The 21839-nt window shown below is 33.3% G+C and overlaps 3 protein-coding genes and 1 pseudogene across 6 annotated transcripts in view; 3 read left to right on the top strand and 1 right to left on the bottom strand.

Moving 5' to 3' along the window:
* Window positions 1-21839, bottom strand: part of LOC141378774 (uncharacterized) — a 110413-nt gene that overhangs the window by 50215 nt on the left and 38359 nt on the right. The window lies entirely within an intron of this gene.
* LOC794432 (F-box only protein 40) overlaps window positions 1315-21839 on the top strand; it is a 63630-nt gene continuing 43105 nt past the window's right edge. For both annotated transcript variants that reach the window (XM_087292697.1, XM_087292698.1), the window contains exon 1: window positions 1315-1400. The gene's annotated coding sequence lies outside the window, so the exon portion shown is untranslated. The remainder of the gene's footprint in view (window positions 1401-21839) is intronic.
* On the top strand, window positions 1652-3939 carry LOC147839819 (uncharacterized). 2 transcript variants are annotated; one of them, XM_087293393.1, is made up of 6 exons: window positions 1652-2652; window positions 2779-2955; window positions 3189-3247; window positions 3328-3378; window positions 3505-3573; window positions 3660-3939. In XM_087293393.1, exons 1-6 carry the CDS (start codon window positions 2625-2627, stop codon window positions 3822-3824), a joined length of 549 nt encoding a protein of 182 aa, XP_087149519.1. In that variant the 5' UTR covers window positions 1652-2624; the 3' UTR covers window positions 3825-3939. The 2 variants fall into 2 exon arrangements, with proteins under 2 accessions (XP_087149519.1, XP_087149520.1); XM_087293394.2 differs by lacking the exon at window positions 3660-3939 and having other exon boundaries at window positions 1847-2652; window positions 3505-3652.
* Window positions 13009-16186, top strand: LOC147839820 (uncharacterized; annotated as a pseudogene). The gene is made up of 3 exons (XR_015515228.1): window positions 13009-13098; window positions 13548-13658; window positions 15903-16186. The product of XR_015515228.1 is annotated as an uncharacterized LOC147839820 (transcript).

A 21839-nucleotide genomic window follows, 5' to 3' on the forward strand; every position in this document is an offset into this window, starting at 1 on the left:
AATGTACAAATAATATCTTACAAATGCATTCCACTATGATTTATGAATTAGCCACTAATAAAAAAAACTACAAATTGGCATGAGATAACGTTGGAATATGCTCAAGACCCTGTTCTATTTTAGAATTGCTGGTATGAATGCTAGTGTAAATAGCACCTAAAACAGTAAATTACATTTAAAAACAGATGTGCTTCTCCTATATACAGTTATGGAGATTGTGAATTTTGTAGCCAGAGCTATGTATGGCTGCATTTCGTCTATAAAGCGAACGCTATGAGGCAGTATGACGCCGTTCCTTTTCTTGCTTACCAGCTGACTGATTACATCTGTATGGATGGCTTTTCCGCTGTTACCACTTTGCCCGGTAGCTCGATATGTATGTTGTTGAACTTGATATGCAGAGCAGAGTTGACTATGACAATGGGGTTTAAGTGTTTAAACCCGCTGCTCCTACACCGCCCAACCCGCTCCAAGCTTCCGCATGGGAGTCGGTCGCTCTAACAAGGAGGCTAAAGACGCTAGAGCACCTCTAGAGGTCAGAGGAGTGAGGTTAACCGACACAGCACACACTAGCTGGTCTCCGTTACAAGTGCAGTAAAGAATGGTTCCAGAAAGCTGGTAACACAAAAACAAAAAATTAAAAATAAAAACAAACAAGTGAATAACAGGTTGAGATTTGGTAAAATCTGAAAATGTGGTTAAAAAAAATCAGGGGGCTTTTCCATTTTTTAGATTGCTTTTTGAAACTGTGGAGTTGGGTTTATAGAAGGGGGTGGGTGGGTCAATATGTGCTTTTAAAAACACTATTGGTTGGGTTTAGGGGAAGGGAAGTATGGAGGGACCGGTTGGTTGGTAAGTCAGTAAGTCAGCAGCCTTTGGTGAATTTACGTCAGAACAGCAGGTGCGAATGGCACTCGTGAGAAAAATTTAAGATCTAATAAAGCATACTTAGTGGCTTCTGGTGGATTCGCAAAAACAAAAACTGCAAAAAAAAAACGCAGCTCCTGGGACGTATTTGCCGCACTACAGAAATGTATATAGGGGTACATAATCAGAATGATCAAAAAAGTTTGGTTTCTCCCAAACCATATGTATAACCCAGCCTTTTTTGTTGTTGTTTGTTTTTAGTGTATTAAGACTCATACAAACTTTGTGGCTGACTGGAAATGATCCCTCACTTACAGCAGCTCATCCAGATTCAAACATGAACTGATTGGCAAGCAGCTCGTGTTTTGAGGCGTATACAGACTCTGTAAATCAGCTGCTGTGGAGCGTCTCACCAATCAATCAATCAGATCCACACAGCTGCATGTTAGGAATCAATGGTAAAGACTACCACCTGCACAGAGGAAGTCTGAGCGAGTGCATCTGTCAAAAAAAGAAGAGAGAAAACTACAACAGTAAGAAAATGTACATTTGTGGTTAGTGGTGTGTGCGGCAAAATAACAGTAGAATTCATAATTATTAGCCTTCCTGTGATTTTATTTTATTTTTTTCTGTTCAATGATGTTTAACAGAACAAGGAATGTTTACTTTTACGGTATTTCCTATAATGTGTTTTTCTTCTGGAGAAAGTATTATTTATTTTATTTTATTTTGGCTTATTTATTTTAAATATATAAATAAGGTCAATATTATTAGCTGTCACATGTCTGGGGCCTGTTTCTGTAAGGAGGTTTAAACAACTCGGAGTTTAAACTTGAACTCTGAGTTGATTTACCGAGAGATTAAAAACTCAGAGTTTTCGGTTTCAGAACAGCTGATCTGAGTTGGGTCAATCAACTTTGAGTAGACCAACTCAGAGTTAAGCGCGCACACTGTGACTATAAAAAGGCATTATCTATGGAGCGCAGATATTACGAGTCACCATGGAAAAATCTGAAAAAAAGAGATCAGCATTTTTTTCTCCAGTGGAACTTGATGTGCTCATGCAAGCCTATGGCAAATATGAGCATATATTTAAAAAAAAAAGCAACACCACTGCATCGGCGAAACAGAGACAGTTAGCGTGGGAAAACATAGCTGCTCAAGTTAATGCGTAAGTTTACATTTAAAATATTTAAAGTATTTGATTATTTTAGCATTTTAAGTACATTGAAGTTTTATTTGAAAACGAAGGTAATTTTGCAGCTATTTATTTGAAGCAGGTGTTATTGCATTACATTACATTAAATAGGCTACTGCATAGTTTCTACAACAATTTTTTACAAAACAAAAATGCATAAGCCTATAACTTTAACTCACTGTTCAGTACAATTTTTTTATTTAATGTTCCGACTTTTACATGCGTTGACCAGTTTAAGATAAACTTTTTAAAATTGACATTTAAAAGTGTGTGTCTGTCTTTTTTTATGAATCGAGAGATAAAGGTTGATATGACATTTAGAATGTAAGCAGTATTAAAAAATAGTTTTTAGAACAAGTAATAATCTCATTAATGTAGTTACAGCACATGTCCCTGTCAAAGGTCAGTTTATTTAAGCTAATTATATATTATAATTTTTGTATTTTTATTTTTGCTATAATATGAAAGGTAAAAATTAAAACTATGGTATTAAATCTAATTGTAATTTTCATGTAGGTGCAATCCTGCAGGCATTAAAAGAACATGGCAGCAGCTGAAAATGAAATATAAAAACATAATTCAATCAGGTAAGGTTTGATAATGTCATAATTTTTTTTAAAAAAATGAAATTTATCATGTAAATGCCAATAAATGTGTAATGGTATTTATGCAGTGCTTTTTTTATTTTTATTTTTTATTGGACGTCTCTTTAGCCAACAGAAAGAAGGCAGAGGCTCGCAAGACAGGAGGAGGCCCTGCACCACAACCCCTTACTAATGCTGAGGAGATGGCCCTGAGTCAGAACACTGGAAGGCCAGTGGCTGAGGGAATACCAACAGGGTGTTCTTCAGAGCCTGTTACTCCCCAGGACACAAGTGCCTACATACAATGTAAGAGGGCTACACACACACACACACAGATATAAATATATATATATATATATATATATATATATATATATATATATATATATATATATATATATATATATATATATATATATATATATATATATATATATATATAAATATATATATATATATATATATATATATATATATATATATATATATATATATATAAATTAATTAATTTACTTTCATTTTTGCATTGGTCTCAATAGATTGTGATGGCAATATCTGCCTTTTGGAGCCTACTTTCTTAACAAATCCCCAGGCAGTTGTAAGTATCCTAATTTCTTGTGTATTGAGTAGGCTAAGTAATAGTATAAAGTGTGCTCAACCAAATGCTCATTTGCTCAGGATGAAGTGGATGATGACACCATTTCTGCTCATACAGAGAGGCCTATAGAGGTAATTTTATGTCTGTAGGCATCAAACAATCTGTACAATCAACTCCTTACATTTTTGTGTTCAGTAAGCTATGTAAGTATCTCTAAGTATAAACATATTCTTGTCTTCCCCATCACCACCTTCCAGAGTGAGGAACAACAGGAAGAGGAGGTGGAGGAGGAGGGTCCATCTACTTCTTCTGCACACATGAACACAGTTCAGTGATGTACAGTAAATGCCAGAGCTTAATTCAATGGAAGTCATGTACAACATAACGTAACCCTAAACTACTGTGTTTTCAGTTACCAGTAAAGCAGTTATATAGGCTGCATCTGCTTAAACAAATTGAAAAAACGAATAAAGAAATTATATACTTGGATCGGCAGATCCTAAAGAGCGATTTGGAAATCGAGATCCTGAAACACAAGCTACAGGTAAGGTGTATATTGTTTTTTAGTGGATTATGAAAAAGTTTGAAAAGAATACAGAAATTTAACAGTTGCTTTTTAATTTGTAGGAAATAAAGAAGACTAAATAAATTGTTGTGACTTGTTGATTTATTTCTTTATTTTTTATTTTTGTGGTGGCTGATTTAATCAGAGAATGAATTGTGACATATAAGGTCTCGGACCACCCTTCCATCCTGGAAATCTGCAGGGTGGATGGGGTCTTCCTCTGGAGCTTGTATGTGTAGGGCAGGATGTGGTTCCCCTCTAAAAATGGCAATATTATGGAGAACTACACATGCCACAATAATGTCGCAGGCCCTCTCAGGGGTGACCCTGAGGTGACGTAGGCACTGGAAACGTGCTTTCAACAGGCCTATAGTCATTTCCACCCTGCCTCTAGTTTTGCAGTGTGCCACATTGAAGCGCTGCTGTGGCCCTTGCTCAGGTTCTGGGTAAGGGGTTAGCAGTGTAGGCTGGCATGGGTAACCCCTATCCCCCAGCAGAAAGCCATCAATCTCCCCTGTAAAAAAAAAAAAAGACACATTGGTTTAGTGCTGCATTAAAATGCCCAAGTGTGTAGTTCATACATTAACTTACCACTTTGCAGTCTGTTGCTTAGGGTACACTCACGATATATCCGTGAGTCATGAACAGAGCCAGGCCACTTGGCTTCAACATTAGTGATAATATGTGCAGCATCACATATAATCTTCACAGTGGAAAGAATAAGATATGAGATATAGTATTGCTATGTGTTGTTTAAACAATTTAAACTGCATAACTCAACGTACCTGCACATTAATACTGTGGATTGACTTCCTGTTAACATAGTCTGACTCATTTTCAGTTGGTGCAATGATAGGTATATGTGAGCCGTCAATGCATCCAACCACATTGGGGAATCCTAAAGGTAATTTTAAATATTACAATACTTTCAGAGGTCACAGCAAAATGTTATTAACTAATTCTAATAAATATATATATATATATATATATATATATATATATATATATATATATATATATATATATATATATATATATATATATATATATATATATATATAAAATAAATAAATATATATATATATATATATAAAATAAATAAATATATATATATATATATATAAAATAAATAAATATATATATATATATATATATATAAAATAAATAAATATATATATATAAATATATATATATATATATATATATATATATATAAAAATAAATATATATATATATATATATATATATATATATATATATATATCCATATATTTAATATATATATACATATATATATATATATATAAAATATATATATATATATATATATATATATATATATATATATATATATATATATATATATATATATATATATATTTCATATTAAATACATTTCAACCAGCTTGAATGCTACAAACCAGCAATTCTGTAAAATTCCTCCTTGATGACTCCCAGGGGTTTGTGGCCAGGAAACACTACAAAAATGTGCAGAAAGCGTTTCAGAGCAAGGCACACTTTCCGTACAGCTCTGCATACAGTAGCCTTACTAATATGCTCCGCATCCCCGATATTGTACAGAAAGCTTCCATTAGCAAAGAAACGTAAAGCTGCACATAGTATCTGCTCGGATGTAAGAGCACGGCCACGATGGGTGACGTTAGTGATGTAAGGACGGATTAGATTATGGATATATGTAATTGATTGCAACGAAAAACGGTACCGCTCAAACAAAAATGTATGTGGAAAAGACAAAAAATCCACTCTGGGTCTCAAAACCCTTGCTCGACGTAAATGTAATTCTCTTCGAATTAATACAGCCTCCTCATCTACGGGATCTTCCAAAAAAGGACAGGCCATTGTTCTTTGTGTGACTGAAATGAAGGTAATGAACGACTAAAGCTAAGGCAAAAAATACCGCTTCGTCTTTAAAAAAGGGGAGGAGACCGACAGAAACTCAGAGTTTAGAGAATAAAACCTGCTCCGGACCAGGTTAGATTCACAGAGTAAGTTACCACAGTAACTGACTCTGAGTTAAAGTTACCTTTCTTTCAGAAACAGGCTTGACTTACCCTGATTTCTCGAGTTTAACAAACCTGCCATTTTGAAACGGAAAACCCAGAGTTTCTCTCATTTCAGGGTTAAAATACTCTGAGTTTTCAGTTAACCTCCTTTCTGAAACAGGCCCCTGGTGTGTCTGTGTTGTGTCATATGATGTGCCGCGTTCCATGTGCGTGTGTTTGTTATTTGACCCCTTTGTTCTGTTTCCTGCTGTATTTGTTAATGATCATGAGTTCCACCTGTGTCACCCCTGTTTGAAATCTGTTTAATCGTGTCCTATGTATTTGGGCACCCACTTCGAATGTTATCACTTGATTGAATGGGTGTTATCAGTGTTTATCAGCTGTGAAATATGGACCAGTAGGGGCCTTCTTCACCTATTAGGCTCAGAAGGCTGTTATCATCCATCCATATGGTTTAAACGTTAAAAAAAGTAAAATAACAGCAGTTAAATTACAGAAATTTACCATAAAATAACGGATATTAAATTACAGAAATTTTATTAAATTTTAATTTCTGGTAATTTTTTGTAATTTCTGTAAATTTCTGTTATTTATGTAGACCTATTATATTAATTTAAAATATATAATAATTAATATTATTATTTTTATTTTGTGTTAAATTATTAATTTTGAGTTGGCAATTTTACATAAAAAAACAAATAAACAATATGTGCATCATATAACATATATAAGCTTATTATTATTATTATTATTATTATTATTATTTTATTATTATTATTATTAATTTTATTGGTAGTAGCTTTCATGTTAGATTTAGTTAACCACACTGTAAAAATGTCTGATTTCAATGGGAGGAAACTGTAAAAATTTTCGAATCTTCGAAATCTTCGAATTTTCCCTGCCTACCATATTTTATGTTTCAAAATTCAAGGTTTTTACAGTAAATCCTACAGATATAAATATTTTTACAGTTTATTATTACCTTTAATAAAACTACGCCATCCATTAAAGACAGACGAGACAAAACGTTTACCATCAGCTACTGTGGTAATCCCCAGTCTTTCTCCAGAAGATCACAGACACACTATTTGGGTTTAAATTATGCATACTGGCATCAATCGGCCTGATGCTTGTGGGCTGTACGTGCCGAAGTCTAGTCTTGACTCAGTTCTGGTGTCCTCTAGAGAGTCCTTTACAGCCCAGTGCCACTCTCAAGAGCACATGAAGAGCAGATGCCGCCCACAGCATGTATAATGACCCCCATCAAAGTCATCAATAACCGTAATGGCCAAACAGACAGTTACGTTACATTTACCAGAATGAAGAATGAGGCTTTTGTGGCCCAGGACAGCCTTTTACACACTCAGTTTAACTTCCTGTTTATGTCTGCTCTTGTGGCCAGGTCTCCATTTCCGAACAAGTGCTGGAGAAAAGACTGAATGTAGACACTTGTAGGATTTACAATGATTGACAGATTACTGAGTGATTATGCCCAAACTTGTATGCTTGATTACATTGTAAAACTAGAACCACCACAAAATCAATTTTACCATTGAAACAATGTAACTTTGCTGTAGACCTAAAGTCATTAAAAAAAACTATTATTATTGTTTTAAATAAAATTTGATAAAATATTAGTTGAGTTATAAATTTAATAAATAATCATAAATCAAATAAATAAAATATGTCCTATCACTTATTTAAACTTTTATTATTATTATTATTATTATTATTATTATTATTATTATTATTATTATTATTATTATTATTATTATTATTATTATTATTATTTTTAAGCCACAGCCATATCATCCTGCAGCCCAAGACTGGTTATTTACCGTAGCTAAGCAGGGCTAAGCCTGGTCAGTACCTGGATTGGAGACCACATGGTTGGTTGCTGTTGGAAGTGGTGTTTGAGAGGCCAGCAGGGGGCGCTCAACCTGTGGTCTGTGTGGCTCGTCCTGATTTTGCCAAGTGCTAGTTGTCCTGAGACCAACATATTTTATGATGACCCAGGGACAACATCTCTATCAGCCAATCAAACGTTATTACGTCATCATTATGAGCCTCCTGCAGAGTCCGCCAAAAAACGCAAATTCAAAAAAGAAAACACACCCACCCACACACAGGCAACTGCCATTTTCATCAGTGAAGAGGACAGGTGAAGAGGACAAGTGAAGAGGTGAGATCACCGGTTTTCTTCTATAAGTTTACAGAAGGAGTAATGATTGTAAAATTCATATGTGTTTATGGATTTGTCTCTTTTTTCCAGCGAAGTGAACGAGCAACGTTTAACTTTTGTTTGCATTAAGTTAGCCTAATTAGCCGTCCCTATCTAACGTTAGATTAGCGTGCTGCTCTAACGTTACTGTTACTTACTTTCTGGTATTAATTAAAACAAGCTAAGAGTATTTTGTTGAATATTTAAATCTAGCAAACGTTATTAAACGCGACTAAACTTGCCCTCTTGCTAATTTAGCGACCTTTTTTTTCCTAATAATTTGGTTTTTAGTATGTATTATGTCAATTTCATTTAAAGACACGCCAGAAATGTGGACCAAAACAGCACTAGTTTAAACACAAGACAGTAACGTTAGTACAGTAACGTTATTTGAGGTGTTAACTTATCTACTGTGAATCGCTGCAAAATTCAACTAACGTTAGTGATATAATTTAATTATTCTGTTAATTATGTTGACCTCAGGTCATGATCGCTTATTTTATATATATATATATATATATATATATATATATATATATATATATATATATATATATATATATATATATATATATATATGTTAATCTCAGGCCATCATCACTGATTTATTAATATTATTAATACGTTAATCTCAGGTCATCATCACTGATTTATTAATTCGTTACAGGTCATCATCACTGATTTATTAATAATAATATGTTAACTTCAGGTCATCATCACTGATTTATTAATATTATTAATATGTTAACCTCAGGTCATAAACACTGATTTATTAATATTATTAATATGTTAACCTCAGGTCATCATCACTGATTTATTAATATTATTAATACGTTAACCACAGGTCATCATCACTGATTTATTAATATTATTAATGTGTTATTCTCATGTCATCATCACTGATTTATTAATATTAATAATATGTTAACCTCAGGTCATCATCACTGATTTATTATTATTATTATTCATACTTTAAACACAGGTCATCATCACTGATTTATTAATATTATTAATACATCATCATCACTGATTTATTAATATTACTAATACGTTACAGGTCATCATCACTGATTGAATAATTAATATTAATATGTTAACCTCAGGTCATCATCACTGATTTATTATTATTAGTAATTTGTTAACCCCAGGTTATCATCGCTGATTTATTAATATCATTAATATGTTAACCTCAGGTCATCATCACTGATTTATTAATATTATTAATGTGTTAACCTCAGGTCATCATCACTGATTTATTAATTATAAATTGTTAACCTCAGGTCATCATCACAGATTTATTAATATTATTAATATGTTAACCTCAGGTCATCATCACTGATTTATTTATACGTTAACCTCAGGTCGTCGATTTATTAATATGTTAACCCCAGGTCATCATCACTGACTTATTAATATTATTAATACATTAACCTCAGGTCATCATCACTGATTGATTAATTAATATTAATATGTTAACCTCAGGTCATCATTGATTTATTAATATTATTAATATGTTAACCTCAGGTCATCATCACTGATTTATTAATATTATTAATATGTTAACCTCAGGTCATCATCACTGATTTATTAATATTATTAATACGTTAACCACAGGTCATCATCACTGATTTATTTATATTAATAATGCGTTAATCTCAGGTCATCATCACTGATTTATTAATATTAATAATATGTTAACCTCAGGTCATCATCACTGATTTATTAATATTATTAATACATTAACCACAGGTCATCATCACTGATTTATTTATATTATTAATGCGTTAATCTCAGGTCATTATCACTGATTTATTAATATCATTAATATGTTAACCTCAGGTCATCATCACTGATTTATTAATATTATTAATACATTAACCTCAGGTCATCATCACTGACTGATTAATTAATATTAATATGTTAACCACAGGTCATCATCACTGATTTATTAATATTATTAACATGTTAACCTCAGGTCATCATCACTGATTTATTAATAATATTAATGTGTTAACCTCAGGTCATCATCACTGATTTATTAATATTAATAATATGTTAACCTCAGGTCATCATCACTGATTTATTATTATTATTATTATTATTATTATTAATACTTTAACCACAGGTCATCATCACTGATTTATTAATATTATTAATACATCATCATCACTGATTTATTTATATTATTAATATGTTGACCTCAGGTCATCACAGATTTATTAATATTATTAATATGTTAACCTCAGGTCATCATCACTGATTTATTAATACGTTAACCTCAGGTCGTCGATTTATTAATATTATTAATATGTTAACCCCAGGTCATCATTACTGACTTATTAATATTATTAATACATTAACCTCAGGTCATCATCACTGATTGATTAATTAATATTAATATGTTAACCTCAGGTCATCATTGATTTATTAATATTATTAATATGTTAACCTCAGGTCATCATCACTGATTTATTAATATTATTAATATGTTAACCTCAGGTCATCATTGATTTATTAATATTATTAATATGTTAACCTCAGGTCATCATCACTGATTTATTTGTATTATTAATGCGTTAATCTCAGGTCATCATCACTGATTTATTAATATTAATAATATGTTAAACTCAGGTCATCATCACTGATTTATTAATATTATTAATACATTAACCACAGGTCATCATCACTGATTTATTTATATTATTAATGCGTTAATCTCAGGTCATCATCACTGATTTATTAATATTATTAATACATTAACCTCAGGTCATCATCACTGACTGATTAATTAATATTAATACGTTAACCTCAGGTCATCATCACTGATTTATTAATATTATTATTATGTTAACCTCAGGTCATCATTGATTTATTAATATTATTATTATGTTAACCTCAGGTTGTCGATTTATTGATATTATTAATATGTTAACCACAGGTCATCATCACTGATTTATTAATATTATTAACATGTTAACCTCAGGTCATCATCACTGATTTATTAATAATATTAATGTGTTAACCTCAGGCCATCATCACTGATTTATTAATATTAATAATATGTTAACCTCAGGTCATCATCACTGATTTATTATTATTATTATTAATACTTTAACCACAGGTCATCATCACGGATTTATTTATATTATTAATATTTTGACCTCAGGTCATCACAGATTTATTAATATTATTAATATGTTAACCTCAGGTCATCATCACTGATTTATTAATACGTTAACCTCAGGTCGTCGATTTATTAATATTATTAATATGTTAACCCCAGGTCATCATCACTGACTTATTAATATTATTAATACATTAACCTCAGGTCATCATCACTGATTGATTAATTAATATTAATATGTTAACCTCAGGTCATCATTGATTTATTAATATTATTAATATGTTAACCTCAGGTCATCATCACTGATTTATTAATATTATTAATATGTTAACCTCATGTCATCATTGATTTATTAATATTATTAATATGTTAACCTCAGGTCATCATCACTGATTTATTTGTATTATTAATGCGATAATATCAGGTCATCATCACTGATTTATTAATATTAATAATATGTTAACCTCAGGTCATCATCACTGATTTATTGATATTATTAATACATTAACCTCAGGTAATCATCACTGACTGATTAATTAATATTAATATGTTAACCTCAGGTCATCATTGATTTATTAATATTATTATTATGTTAACCACAGGTCATCAGCATTGATTTATTTATGTTATTAATATGTTGACCTCAGGTCATCACTGATTTATTAATATAGTTAACATGTTAACCTGAGGTCATCACTGATTTATTAATATTATTAATATGTTAACCTCAGGTCATCATCACTGATTTATTAATGTGTTAACCTCAGGTCATCATCAAGGATTTATTAATATTATTAATATGTTAGCCTCAGGTCATCATCAATGATTTATTAATACGTTAACCTCAGGTCGCCGATTTATTAATATTATTAATATGTTAACCCCAGGTCATCATCACTGACTTATTAATATTAATAATACATTAACCTCAGGTCATCATCACTGATTGATTAATTAATATTAATATGTTAACCTCAGGTCATCATTGATTTATTAATATTAATATGTTAACCTCAGGTCATCATCACTGATTTATTAATATTATTAACATGTTGACCTCAGGTCATCACTGATTTATTCATATTATTAACATGTTAACCTCAGGTCATCGCTGATTTATTAATATAATTAACATGTTAACCTCAGGTCATCACTGATTTATTAATATTATTAATGTGTTAACCTCAGGTCATCATCACTGATTTATTAATTTTAATTTGTTAACCTCAGGTCATCACGGATTTAGTAATATTATTCATATGTTAACCTCAGTTCATCATCACTGATTTATTAATATTATTACTACGTTAACCACAGGTCTTAATCTCTGATTTATTAATATTATTAATACGTTAACCTCAGCTCGTCGATTTATTAATATTATTAATATGTTAACCTCAGGTCATCATCACTGATTTATTAATATTATTAATGCGTTAACCTCAGGTTATCATCGCTGATTTATTAATATCATTAATACAATAAACTCGGGTCATCATCATTGATTTATTAATATACTGGTCATCATCACTGATTTATTAATATTATTAATATGCTAACCTCAGGTCATCATCACTGATTTATTAATAATACGTTAACCTCAGGTCATCAATGTTAATATTGTGGATTTTTACTTTATATTAGCAAATTCGGGTCAAAATTGGTATTTGCTAGATGTTGATTTCATGCATTGCATAAATAGTTTTTTCTAGAGAAGGTAAATAACAGTAAACAACAAAATGCATTCTTTAGAGAGCAAACATTTGTAATATTTTGTATTTGTTTTCTCTATCTTAAAGTTTATAGTATTTATTTTTTAGGTGTTTTATGGTTGATAAAGACTAGGCTGAAGTCAATGCCATCCGTAAGGTGTTCAACGAGTCAGACATTCTCCTTTGTTGGTACCATGTAACGCAAGTAAGTACTAAGTTAAGATACTGCTTTTGTTTTTCCTCATTTTATAGATTCATATTCTATTTTTATCAACTGTCATTTTAATATATTTTTTATGTAAATCTCTTACAGTACCATTCACATTTTTTTTTATCTTCAGTTGCTAATGAATCAGTGGATTGAGCTTAAGCTTATTTCACATTGCAACATGTCACACAACATACTGTAATATTACTTGACATTATCTGGGTATTATTGTGTGTTTATGTCAGTCATCGATGCACTTAAGCAAAAAAAAAAAGTTCAAACTTTTGCTGAGCTATAGCAATAACATATATTGTTTTTACTTTGATTTGAGTACCCCTTAACTTGAAGCTTATAATACTTGATCCTAATAATGTCGAATGTGTCATGGAAGTTCTGACCATATTAAATATGTTGTGTTACGTTTTTCCACCATTTATTACACACAGGCAGTAACTCGTTGGCTGTCAATATCTGAATCTGGTGTGAGTGGACCTGAAAAGGCAGATTCAAGAGCGCACATCATACAGTTTATGTCAGAGATGAAATGCTGTTCAAAGGTGTGTTGCTATTTGTTTTAGGGTGCTTTCACACCTACACTTTTGTTTCAGAACCTGTCTTGTTTGCCCAGTTAGCGCGGTTCGTTTGGCATATGTGAACAAGGCAATTGCGCTCTATTCCACGCCAAAGTAATCGCTCCGAGACCGCCTGAGTGAGGTAGTCTCGGCTCGATTGAAACGAACCCTGGAGCGGTTCGATTGCAGTGAGAAAGCGATCCGATCTGAGCGCGGTTATTACAGTGTTTTATGGATATGTAATAGGCATACGGCTATATGAAGAGAGAATTATGAGTAGGGTGGGAAGTTTCGCGAGTCTCCGGATGCCCGCAAACAAGTGATGACCTCCCCGTAATCTCGCATTACCCTCCCGGTCCTCAAATAGGCATCGTCGCGCACCCTTCTCACCCCTCCCCACCGCATCTCTCCTCAGACACGTCGCGCGTGCGCGCCTTGTCAATCACCACCAAACCACCACCTCCCCCTGACAGCTGAGCGGAACGCTGCAAAATAAACCCTAGCACTCTGACCAATGTGAGGAGAGTTTACTCGCACATGACTTGTATTAGCTCTTTTGGTCCGATTAGAAATTTTGCAGTGTGAAAGTGAACCGCTCCAAGAGCAAAGAGCAACAATGTTAACATTTTTAATCTCTTTTTCGGAACAACTAAATCAATTCACAGGTGTGAAAGCACCCTTATAGTACAATTGTATGTTCTAATGTGTCATTCTACTTTGGTAACAAGCTTGTAACATGCATTTTTAATATGTGAAAAAATTATGTTAATGACAGCTAATATAAAATGGTAACCTACATACAGTATGAAGAGTTCAGATGCAAAAGCCTCTAAGTCAGGTCTCAAACTGCTGACCCTCAAACCATTTGCGGCCCTGCCTCCTCCATCCGGCCCACAACTGACATCAAAAATATATTGATATTCAGCCCATCAAAACATATATTTTTGAATCGCTATCATTGTTGTGCTATCACATACTTCTGGTTTTGACTCCCCACCTACTGGACATTTAAAGTTACATTTTAAGTGACAGGGTTACTTTCGATTTCTCTCAGTGTGCGGTCAAGAGTAACACATGCAGATTATTTCCGGGGCTAATTTAAACATTGAAAAATATGTCCGCAAGCGCTCTATTTTTGTAAATATTCAAGGGTCATTTGATTATAATCCGTTTTATACCCCCTGTACTTTGTTGTACAAACACCTCTTTATGGCTTACACATGTTTGTGTAAATATGATAGTTTTGCTAATATTCGATTCAAAAGGTCTCATGAATAGATTTTCCTCATATACATATTAAGATTTGGATAAATGTGCATTAGTAAAATTTTACTGTTGGCTGTATTGAACATGTTAAAGTAAATGAATATGTACATCCTTATCCCCTCTTTATTTTATTTTTACCAAAAAGAATGATATTGAGAAGAACGATTGCCAGCAACATCAATAAAGTTACCCAAACTACATTCTACTGTCGTACGCTGAAAATTTGCATATTTTCCAGCCTTTATTGTTTATGCTGTAATTTAACTTTAAAGGCAATGAAAAAAACACACCTTACCACAAAAGTTCAATTACAGAACCTACACACAGGAGCTGTAGAAAAAAATTCTGGCCTCTTCTCACTCACACACAATTACTCTCCTTCAAAAATGAATTTATGCTGCTTATCAACTGTGTTCAGAAATAAACTAGGCTAGGTGTGCAGAGTTTCATAGATTAACTTTACATATTTTACACACATTTGTAAGCATTCCATTTATATTAACAACCTTAATTAATACCTTTTTAGGTCAGTTTAAAGTACATTTTACAGCATGAGCTAAATGTTTTTGTTTTAAAGATATATTTTAATTCTGTTCTGAATAACATTTCAGATCATGGATCTTACATAGTCCAAAAGGAATTGATTAAATTTATAATAATTTGATTAAATGTGAAACTATGATTTTATAATTTATGATAACTTTGCAACTTTTTTTTTTTGTTATAAACATGGATTGTTTGGTGGGTCTGTTTTAGTTACTGCAAATAGTATTATGTTATGTTGTTTTATCCAGTCATAGACCTACAGTGATTTAGACAGTATAAGAACAATAAAGATTCTCAGTAGATTTACCATACACACTGGGGTATATGTTTGTGTGAAGTATTATTTAATGACCTAAAAATCTACAGCAGTTCTTATGCTAACATCATGAAACATGATTTTCCTTGTCAATTTTACAGGCACAAGAATTTAAGGAAAAGGCTGAGATGTTTCACTGCCAGTTTAGGAACTTCAAATATGTCTGCAAGTACTTCAGGAACAACTGGGAGACAATTGGTCATCTGTGGTCTAACTTTGGAAGATGCTATAAACAGAGACTCTGACACAAACAGGGTGACTGGTCTGAAATACGCGATACCCCCATGAAAAACGGAAGTGTTGGCAGGTGTGCTCACCAGTTTAATATTTGATCTGCTATAGTTAGAAATCAGACTATTATATCTTTTAAACGTAACGCCTGTTTCACACCGCAAGCATCAGCGGCACGTGTTTTTTTGGCATCCATGTTAACAGATTAGAACTTTCATACCGCACGCAGCAGCAGCGCATCAGCGAGCCGTGAGCATCGCTGAAGCAGCAGTGCAGCGATAGCGCTGCTCAAGCTCAATTAAAGTGACAGTGCATTGATAATGACCTAAATACATTGAATATCAGTAAAAAGTAACAATTTTACCCAATAAATGTCAATAATATAAACTGATTTACATAGTCAATCAAATGAACTTATACTAATAAAAACTGCAACAAACCTTTATTTCGGCTCGAACTACAAAACCAATAGTAAAACAGTTTTAGTATCAGTTTTGTTGGAGAGGGGAAGTGATTTACGGGAATTGTAGTCCATAGCAAAGTGTATTGTGGGTAGTGTAGTTCGACACGCATGCTGGATGATGTGAACTCGCTGTGTGCTGTGCTGCATAAGCAGAGGAAGAAAGCTTTATTCGGCTTTGCTTAGTTCGCTCAAGTTATTTCACCTGGGAGCTGTTTGCACTGTGAACCTGACAACACGAAAATAAGTAAAAGAAGGGCATGCATTGATCACTTTTATCCGTCTCATCCTTTGCACGAGCATAAATTAACATGCAGTTACTCTGCCGCTGGACATTACTGAAGTGGATTATGTATAAATATCATTATAACTACTGTATAGATATTATAACTATAGGCTTACAACATCCTGTCAATCAAAAACCAAATATCACTGGCGATTGTCTTCTGACGTACTCCTCAGAGTTTGAGAAGCATACAGTACTGTTTGATCTATAAAATTTGTAAAATAAAGATTTGCAGGTTAAAGAAACAGCAAAGGAGGAGGTTGCCGTTGGTCTTGTTGCAGATAAAAAGTTTGAAAAGTGTATTTGTATATAGAGAGACATAAGTAACTAGATAGAATAGACAGCGATATGTTGATCTCTGCAGCAGCTGCCGAAGAGCTGCGCGCTGCAGACGCAGCTGGTGTGAAAGGCAAACACCTGCGTGCTGCTTCTGCTCGACATACGCGCTGCTCACGCACTGCTTTCGCTTGCGGTGTGAAACAGCCGTAAGGACTTATTATGCGGTTCTGTCGCCATCTTGTGGATAGAAAACGTCAACTGTCGCCGACGAGCTGTCTCTCAGAAATTGTAAATATTTTAAAATAAGCACTATTCTTGCAAATAAACTGCATAGTTGCAATCAAAACAACTACATTCTCGACTAAAAAAAGCCTCAAAAGTATATTTTGTTGTGTAACAGCAATAATATTTGTCAAACTGTAGTGTCTGCTGTATGTGGGCGGAGTTATACACAAAGGGTTAAAAGGTAGTATGGATGCTTAAATTACTTAAATATATCACGGCTATCAGCATATTCAAAATCCAGACAGAACTGTTGTGTGTGTATGTATATGTGTGTGTGTGTAAATATTTACTATTTTCCCAAGTGTATATAACCACTACTGTAAGAAAATGTCAGAATCTGGTACATTCTGTATTATCTTTGCTTGAACTGACCCGATCTAATCCTGTTTATATTAATTGAACCTGCTCCCGACCAGGTTTGAGCTACCAGAACTGTTGCTATGACAACAACTCTCGGATCAGTTTTGATGAACGAAACGATCCTGGATCGTGTCAAATCGTCATTATCCAAATCCAGCTAACTGAGTAATCCGCGTACGAAGAACTGACCCTAGATGTCAGTTTTGCTATTAAATCAAGAAGAAAACGCAAAGAAAACAAAAGTTTTTTTTTATTTTATTTTGTACAGTATATCTGATATCAGTTTAGAACATAACATTTACAATAGAACAACTGTCTAAAATGAAATAAAATTCTAATTGTAAAAACGTAATCTGAGTTTTGTTTTTGTTTACCACCTTAGTTGTGTACTAAGCTTATTTCAGGCAGTCCTCTAGAAAGGAAGAAGAAAACATCAACTGCGAGAGGTTCCAAGAAATGAGTTGCCAAATCAAAGCATGATTCAGGGCCCAGGTTTTGCACATTTATCTTGTTCAATGCTCCTCCTGAAAAACAAACAAACAATAATGTTACTTGCAATCACAAGTTACTTTTGCTCTTTTTCCATGCCATAAGAGAGTTTGTGCTGCTGGGCCTAGTAAATCTGAAATGGTTTTACACAAAACTAAAATCTAGAAGCTCAATCCTTTTAAAATTTCAGCTTTAAAAAGACTTAAAGAGTTTATTAGGTTTTAAAGAGTTAAGGAAGTCTGAACAAAATATTTATTGCTTGTTTTTATGTAAACACACACACACACACATATATATATGTGTGTGTGTGTGTGTGTGTGTGTGTGTGTGTGTGTGTGTGTGTGTATATATATGATTTTTAAAAGATGATTTTAATAAATCCGAGATGATGACCTGAAGTTAACGTACTAATAGTATTACAAATCAGTGATGATGACCTGAGGTTAACATATTAATAAATCAGTGATGATGACATGAGGTTAAGATATTATTAATATTAATAAATTAGTGATGATTACCTGAGGTTAAGATATTAATAAAACTAATGATGATGTATTAATAATATTAATAAATCAGTGATGATGACCTGAGGTTAACATGTTAATAATATTAACAAATCAGTGATGATGACCTGAGGTTAACATATTAAAAAATCAGTGATGAGGACGTATTAATAATATTAATAAATCAGTGATGATGACCTGAGGTTAAGATGTTAATAATATTAATAAATCAGTGATGATGACCTGAGGTTAACATATTAATAATATTAATAAATCAGCGATGGTGACCTGAGGTTAACATATTATTATTATTAATAAATCAGTGATGATAACCTGAGGTTAACCTATTAATAAATCAGTGATGACCTGAGGTTAAGATATTATTAATATTAATAAATCAGTGATGATGACCTGAGGTTAACATTAATAAATCAGTGATGATGACGTATTAATAATATTAATAAATTAGTGATGATGGCCTGAGGTTAACATGTTAATAATATTAATAAATCAGTGATGATGGCCTGAGGTTAACAAATTATTAATAAATCAGTGATGATCATCTGAGGTTAAAGTATTAATAATATTAATAAATTAGCTATGATGACCTGAGGTTAACATATTAATAATATTAATAAATCAATTATCATGACCTGTGGTTAACGTATTTATAATATTAATAAATCAGTGATGATGACCTGAGGTTAACATATTAATAAATCTGTGATAATGACCTGATGTTAAGATATTAATAATATTAATAAATCCATGATGATGACCTGAGGTTAAGATATAAATAATATTAATAAATCAGTGATGATGAACTGAGGTTAAGATATTAACAATATTAATAAATCAGCGATGATGACCTGAGGTTAACATTAATAATATTAATAAATCAGTGATGATGACCTGTGGTTAACGTATTCATAATATTAAAGAGCCCATATTATGGGTTTTTGAAAATTCCCCTCCATGTAGTGTGTAACACAGCTCTAAGTGAAGTGAAGTATCCAGCTAAGGCTTAAATCTGTAAGAATACAGTGTTTAAAACGGTTGATTCATCTATAAAAGAGTCGACTCATAGTGCTTCAAACGAGTCGCCTTGATACCGACTCATTAGGTGTTTCGCCATGACGTACGAACGAAACCAAGTTATTCACGTGCACGCGCAAACCCGGGAGATTTCAAACCTGAGGCCCCGCCCTCTGACGCAGAAACCCAGACACACACACACACCCACAAACACACGCACACCCACAAACACACGCACACAAACATGCCGGTCGATTGAAGTCACACTGCAGATGGACATTATATTGAGTCTCTACCCAAAGATGAAACATCAGCATTATAACCAAGCAGTTGGAAACTTCTGGAAGCTACATGCTACAAAGAATACTTCATCTGAGTTTGTTAAAGGAAGGATCAGTAAAGAGTAACTGATGGACGTCAGGATGGGTTTCTTCCATTTCTCAAGTGTAAGTACGTGCGGTTAAAGTTGTTGCCTCGTTGACTCTAGCTTGCAAATGTATTTAGTTGTGATTTGTTACTTGTAACCGCGTGTACTGTATCAGGTTAACTGGATATTTTATCTTATCGCGTGCAAAGTCACGTTAAAAACGCGACGCGTGCTGTTTGTTTATGGAGCTCCGTGCTAGAGTTCTGCTCCCGCGATTTATTCGGAAATTTATTCCCGCGCCGCAGAAATCTGGCGCGGGGACAGCCGCGGGAATAAATTTCCGAATAAATCGCGGGAGCAGTCGGTAACGGGTTTAATTTGGGACGGGAGCGGGCTGTCTAGCAATATCACGGATATTGCTATGCGAATTAGAAAGAGAGAGTCTGCATGGTGCTTGTGTGTGTGTTAGTGCGCACGCGCGCGTATGAGAGAGAGCGAGAGAGAGAGAGAGAGAGAGCGAACGAACGAACGAGCTTTGTGTGCTTTGTGCTGTGTGTGTGTGTTTATACAGACAGCTTGGCTGTCTGGACTGTATACTGGGTGATTTTTGGTTGTGTTCTCCGCTCTAGCGGGACCGGGCGCGGCGGGCAGAAAACGGAGCGGGTTCTCAGGCTAAAACCTGGCGGGTGCGGGCGGAAGCGGGAGCGTTGTCATCCGGAGGTGTGTGTGTGTTTTTGTGTGTGTGTGGTATGGCGAGTACACGACTGTCTCCTTCGTTCGGTTATCCGTGGCACTATCCACTCGCCATAGTGTGGCATCTAAAATCCACGTCTACACTATCGAGCGTGTATGAACTGTGATTACTTTTTAAATTGCTGATTAGCTATTGGCCATTTCCCTCTCTGACTGAAGGCAGTCGACCAATCGCGACAGACTGTCATCGGTCCAATCAGCGCAGATTAGCTCCGCGCTAAGGAGGGGTTTGGGAACAAATGAATCACTGGACGATTCATACAGAAGTCGCTGGGATAATTAGCTAAAAATAAATGCAGATTATAAGACCATGAAAGTGTTTTTTGACCTTGCATGCATATTAGACTGTTGTTGGAGACCCTTACAACCAAGATATGACCCTATTTCATGTATAATATGGGCTCTTTAATAAATCAGTGATGATGACCTGAGGTTAACATATTATTATTATTATTAATAATAAATCAGTGATAATAACTTGAGGTTAACATATTAATAAATCAGTGATGATGACCTGAGGTTAACACATTAATAATATTAATAAATCAGCGATGATGACCTGAGGATAACATATTAATAATATTAATAAATCAGTGATGATGACCTGAGGTTAACATATTAATAAATCAGTGATGATGACCTGAGGTTAACATATTATTAATAAATCAGTGATGATGACCTGAGGTTAACATATTAATAATATTAATAAATCAGTGATGATGACCTGAGGTTAACATATTCATAATTTTAATAAATCAGTCATGATGACCTGAGGTTAACATATTAATAATATTAATAAATCAGCGATGATGACCTGAGGTTAACATATTAATAATATTAATAAATCAGTGATGATGACCTGAGGTTAACATATTAAATATATTAATAAATTAGTGATGATGACCTGAGGTTAACATATTAAATATATTTATAAATCAATGATGATGACCTGAGTTTAACATATTAAATATATTAATAAATTAGTGATAA

This window comes from Danio rerio, chromosome 18 (genome assembly GCF_052040795.2).
Source record: "Danio rerio strain M-AB ecotype USA chromosome 18, GRCz13ab, whole genome shotgun sequence".
NCBI classification, from domain to species: domain Eukaryota; kingdom Metazoa; phylum Chordata; class Actinopteri; order Cypriniformes; family Danionidae; genus Danio; species Danio rerio.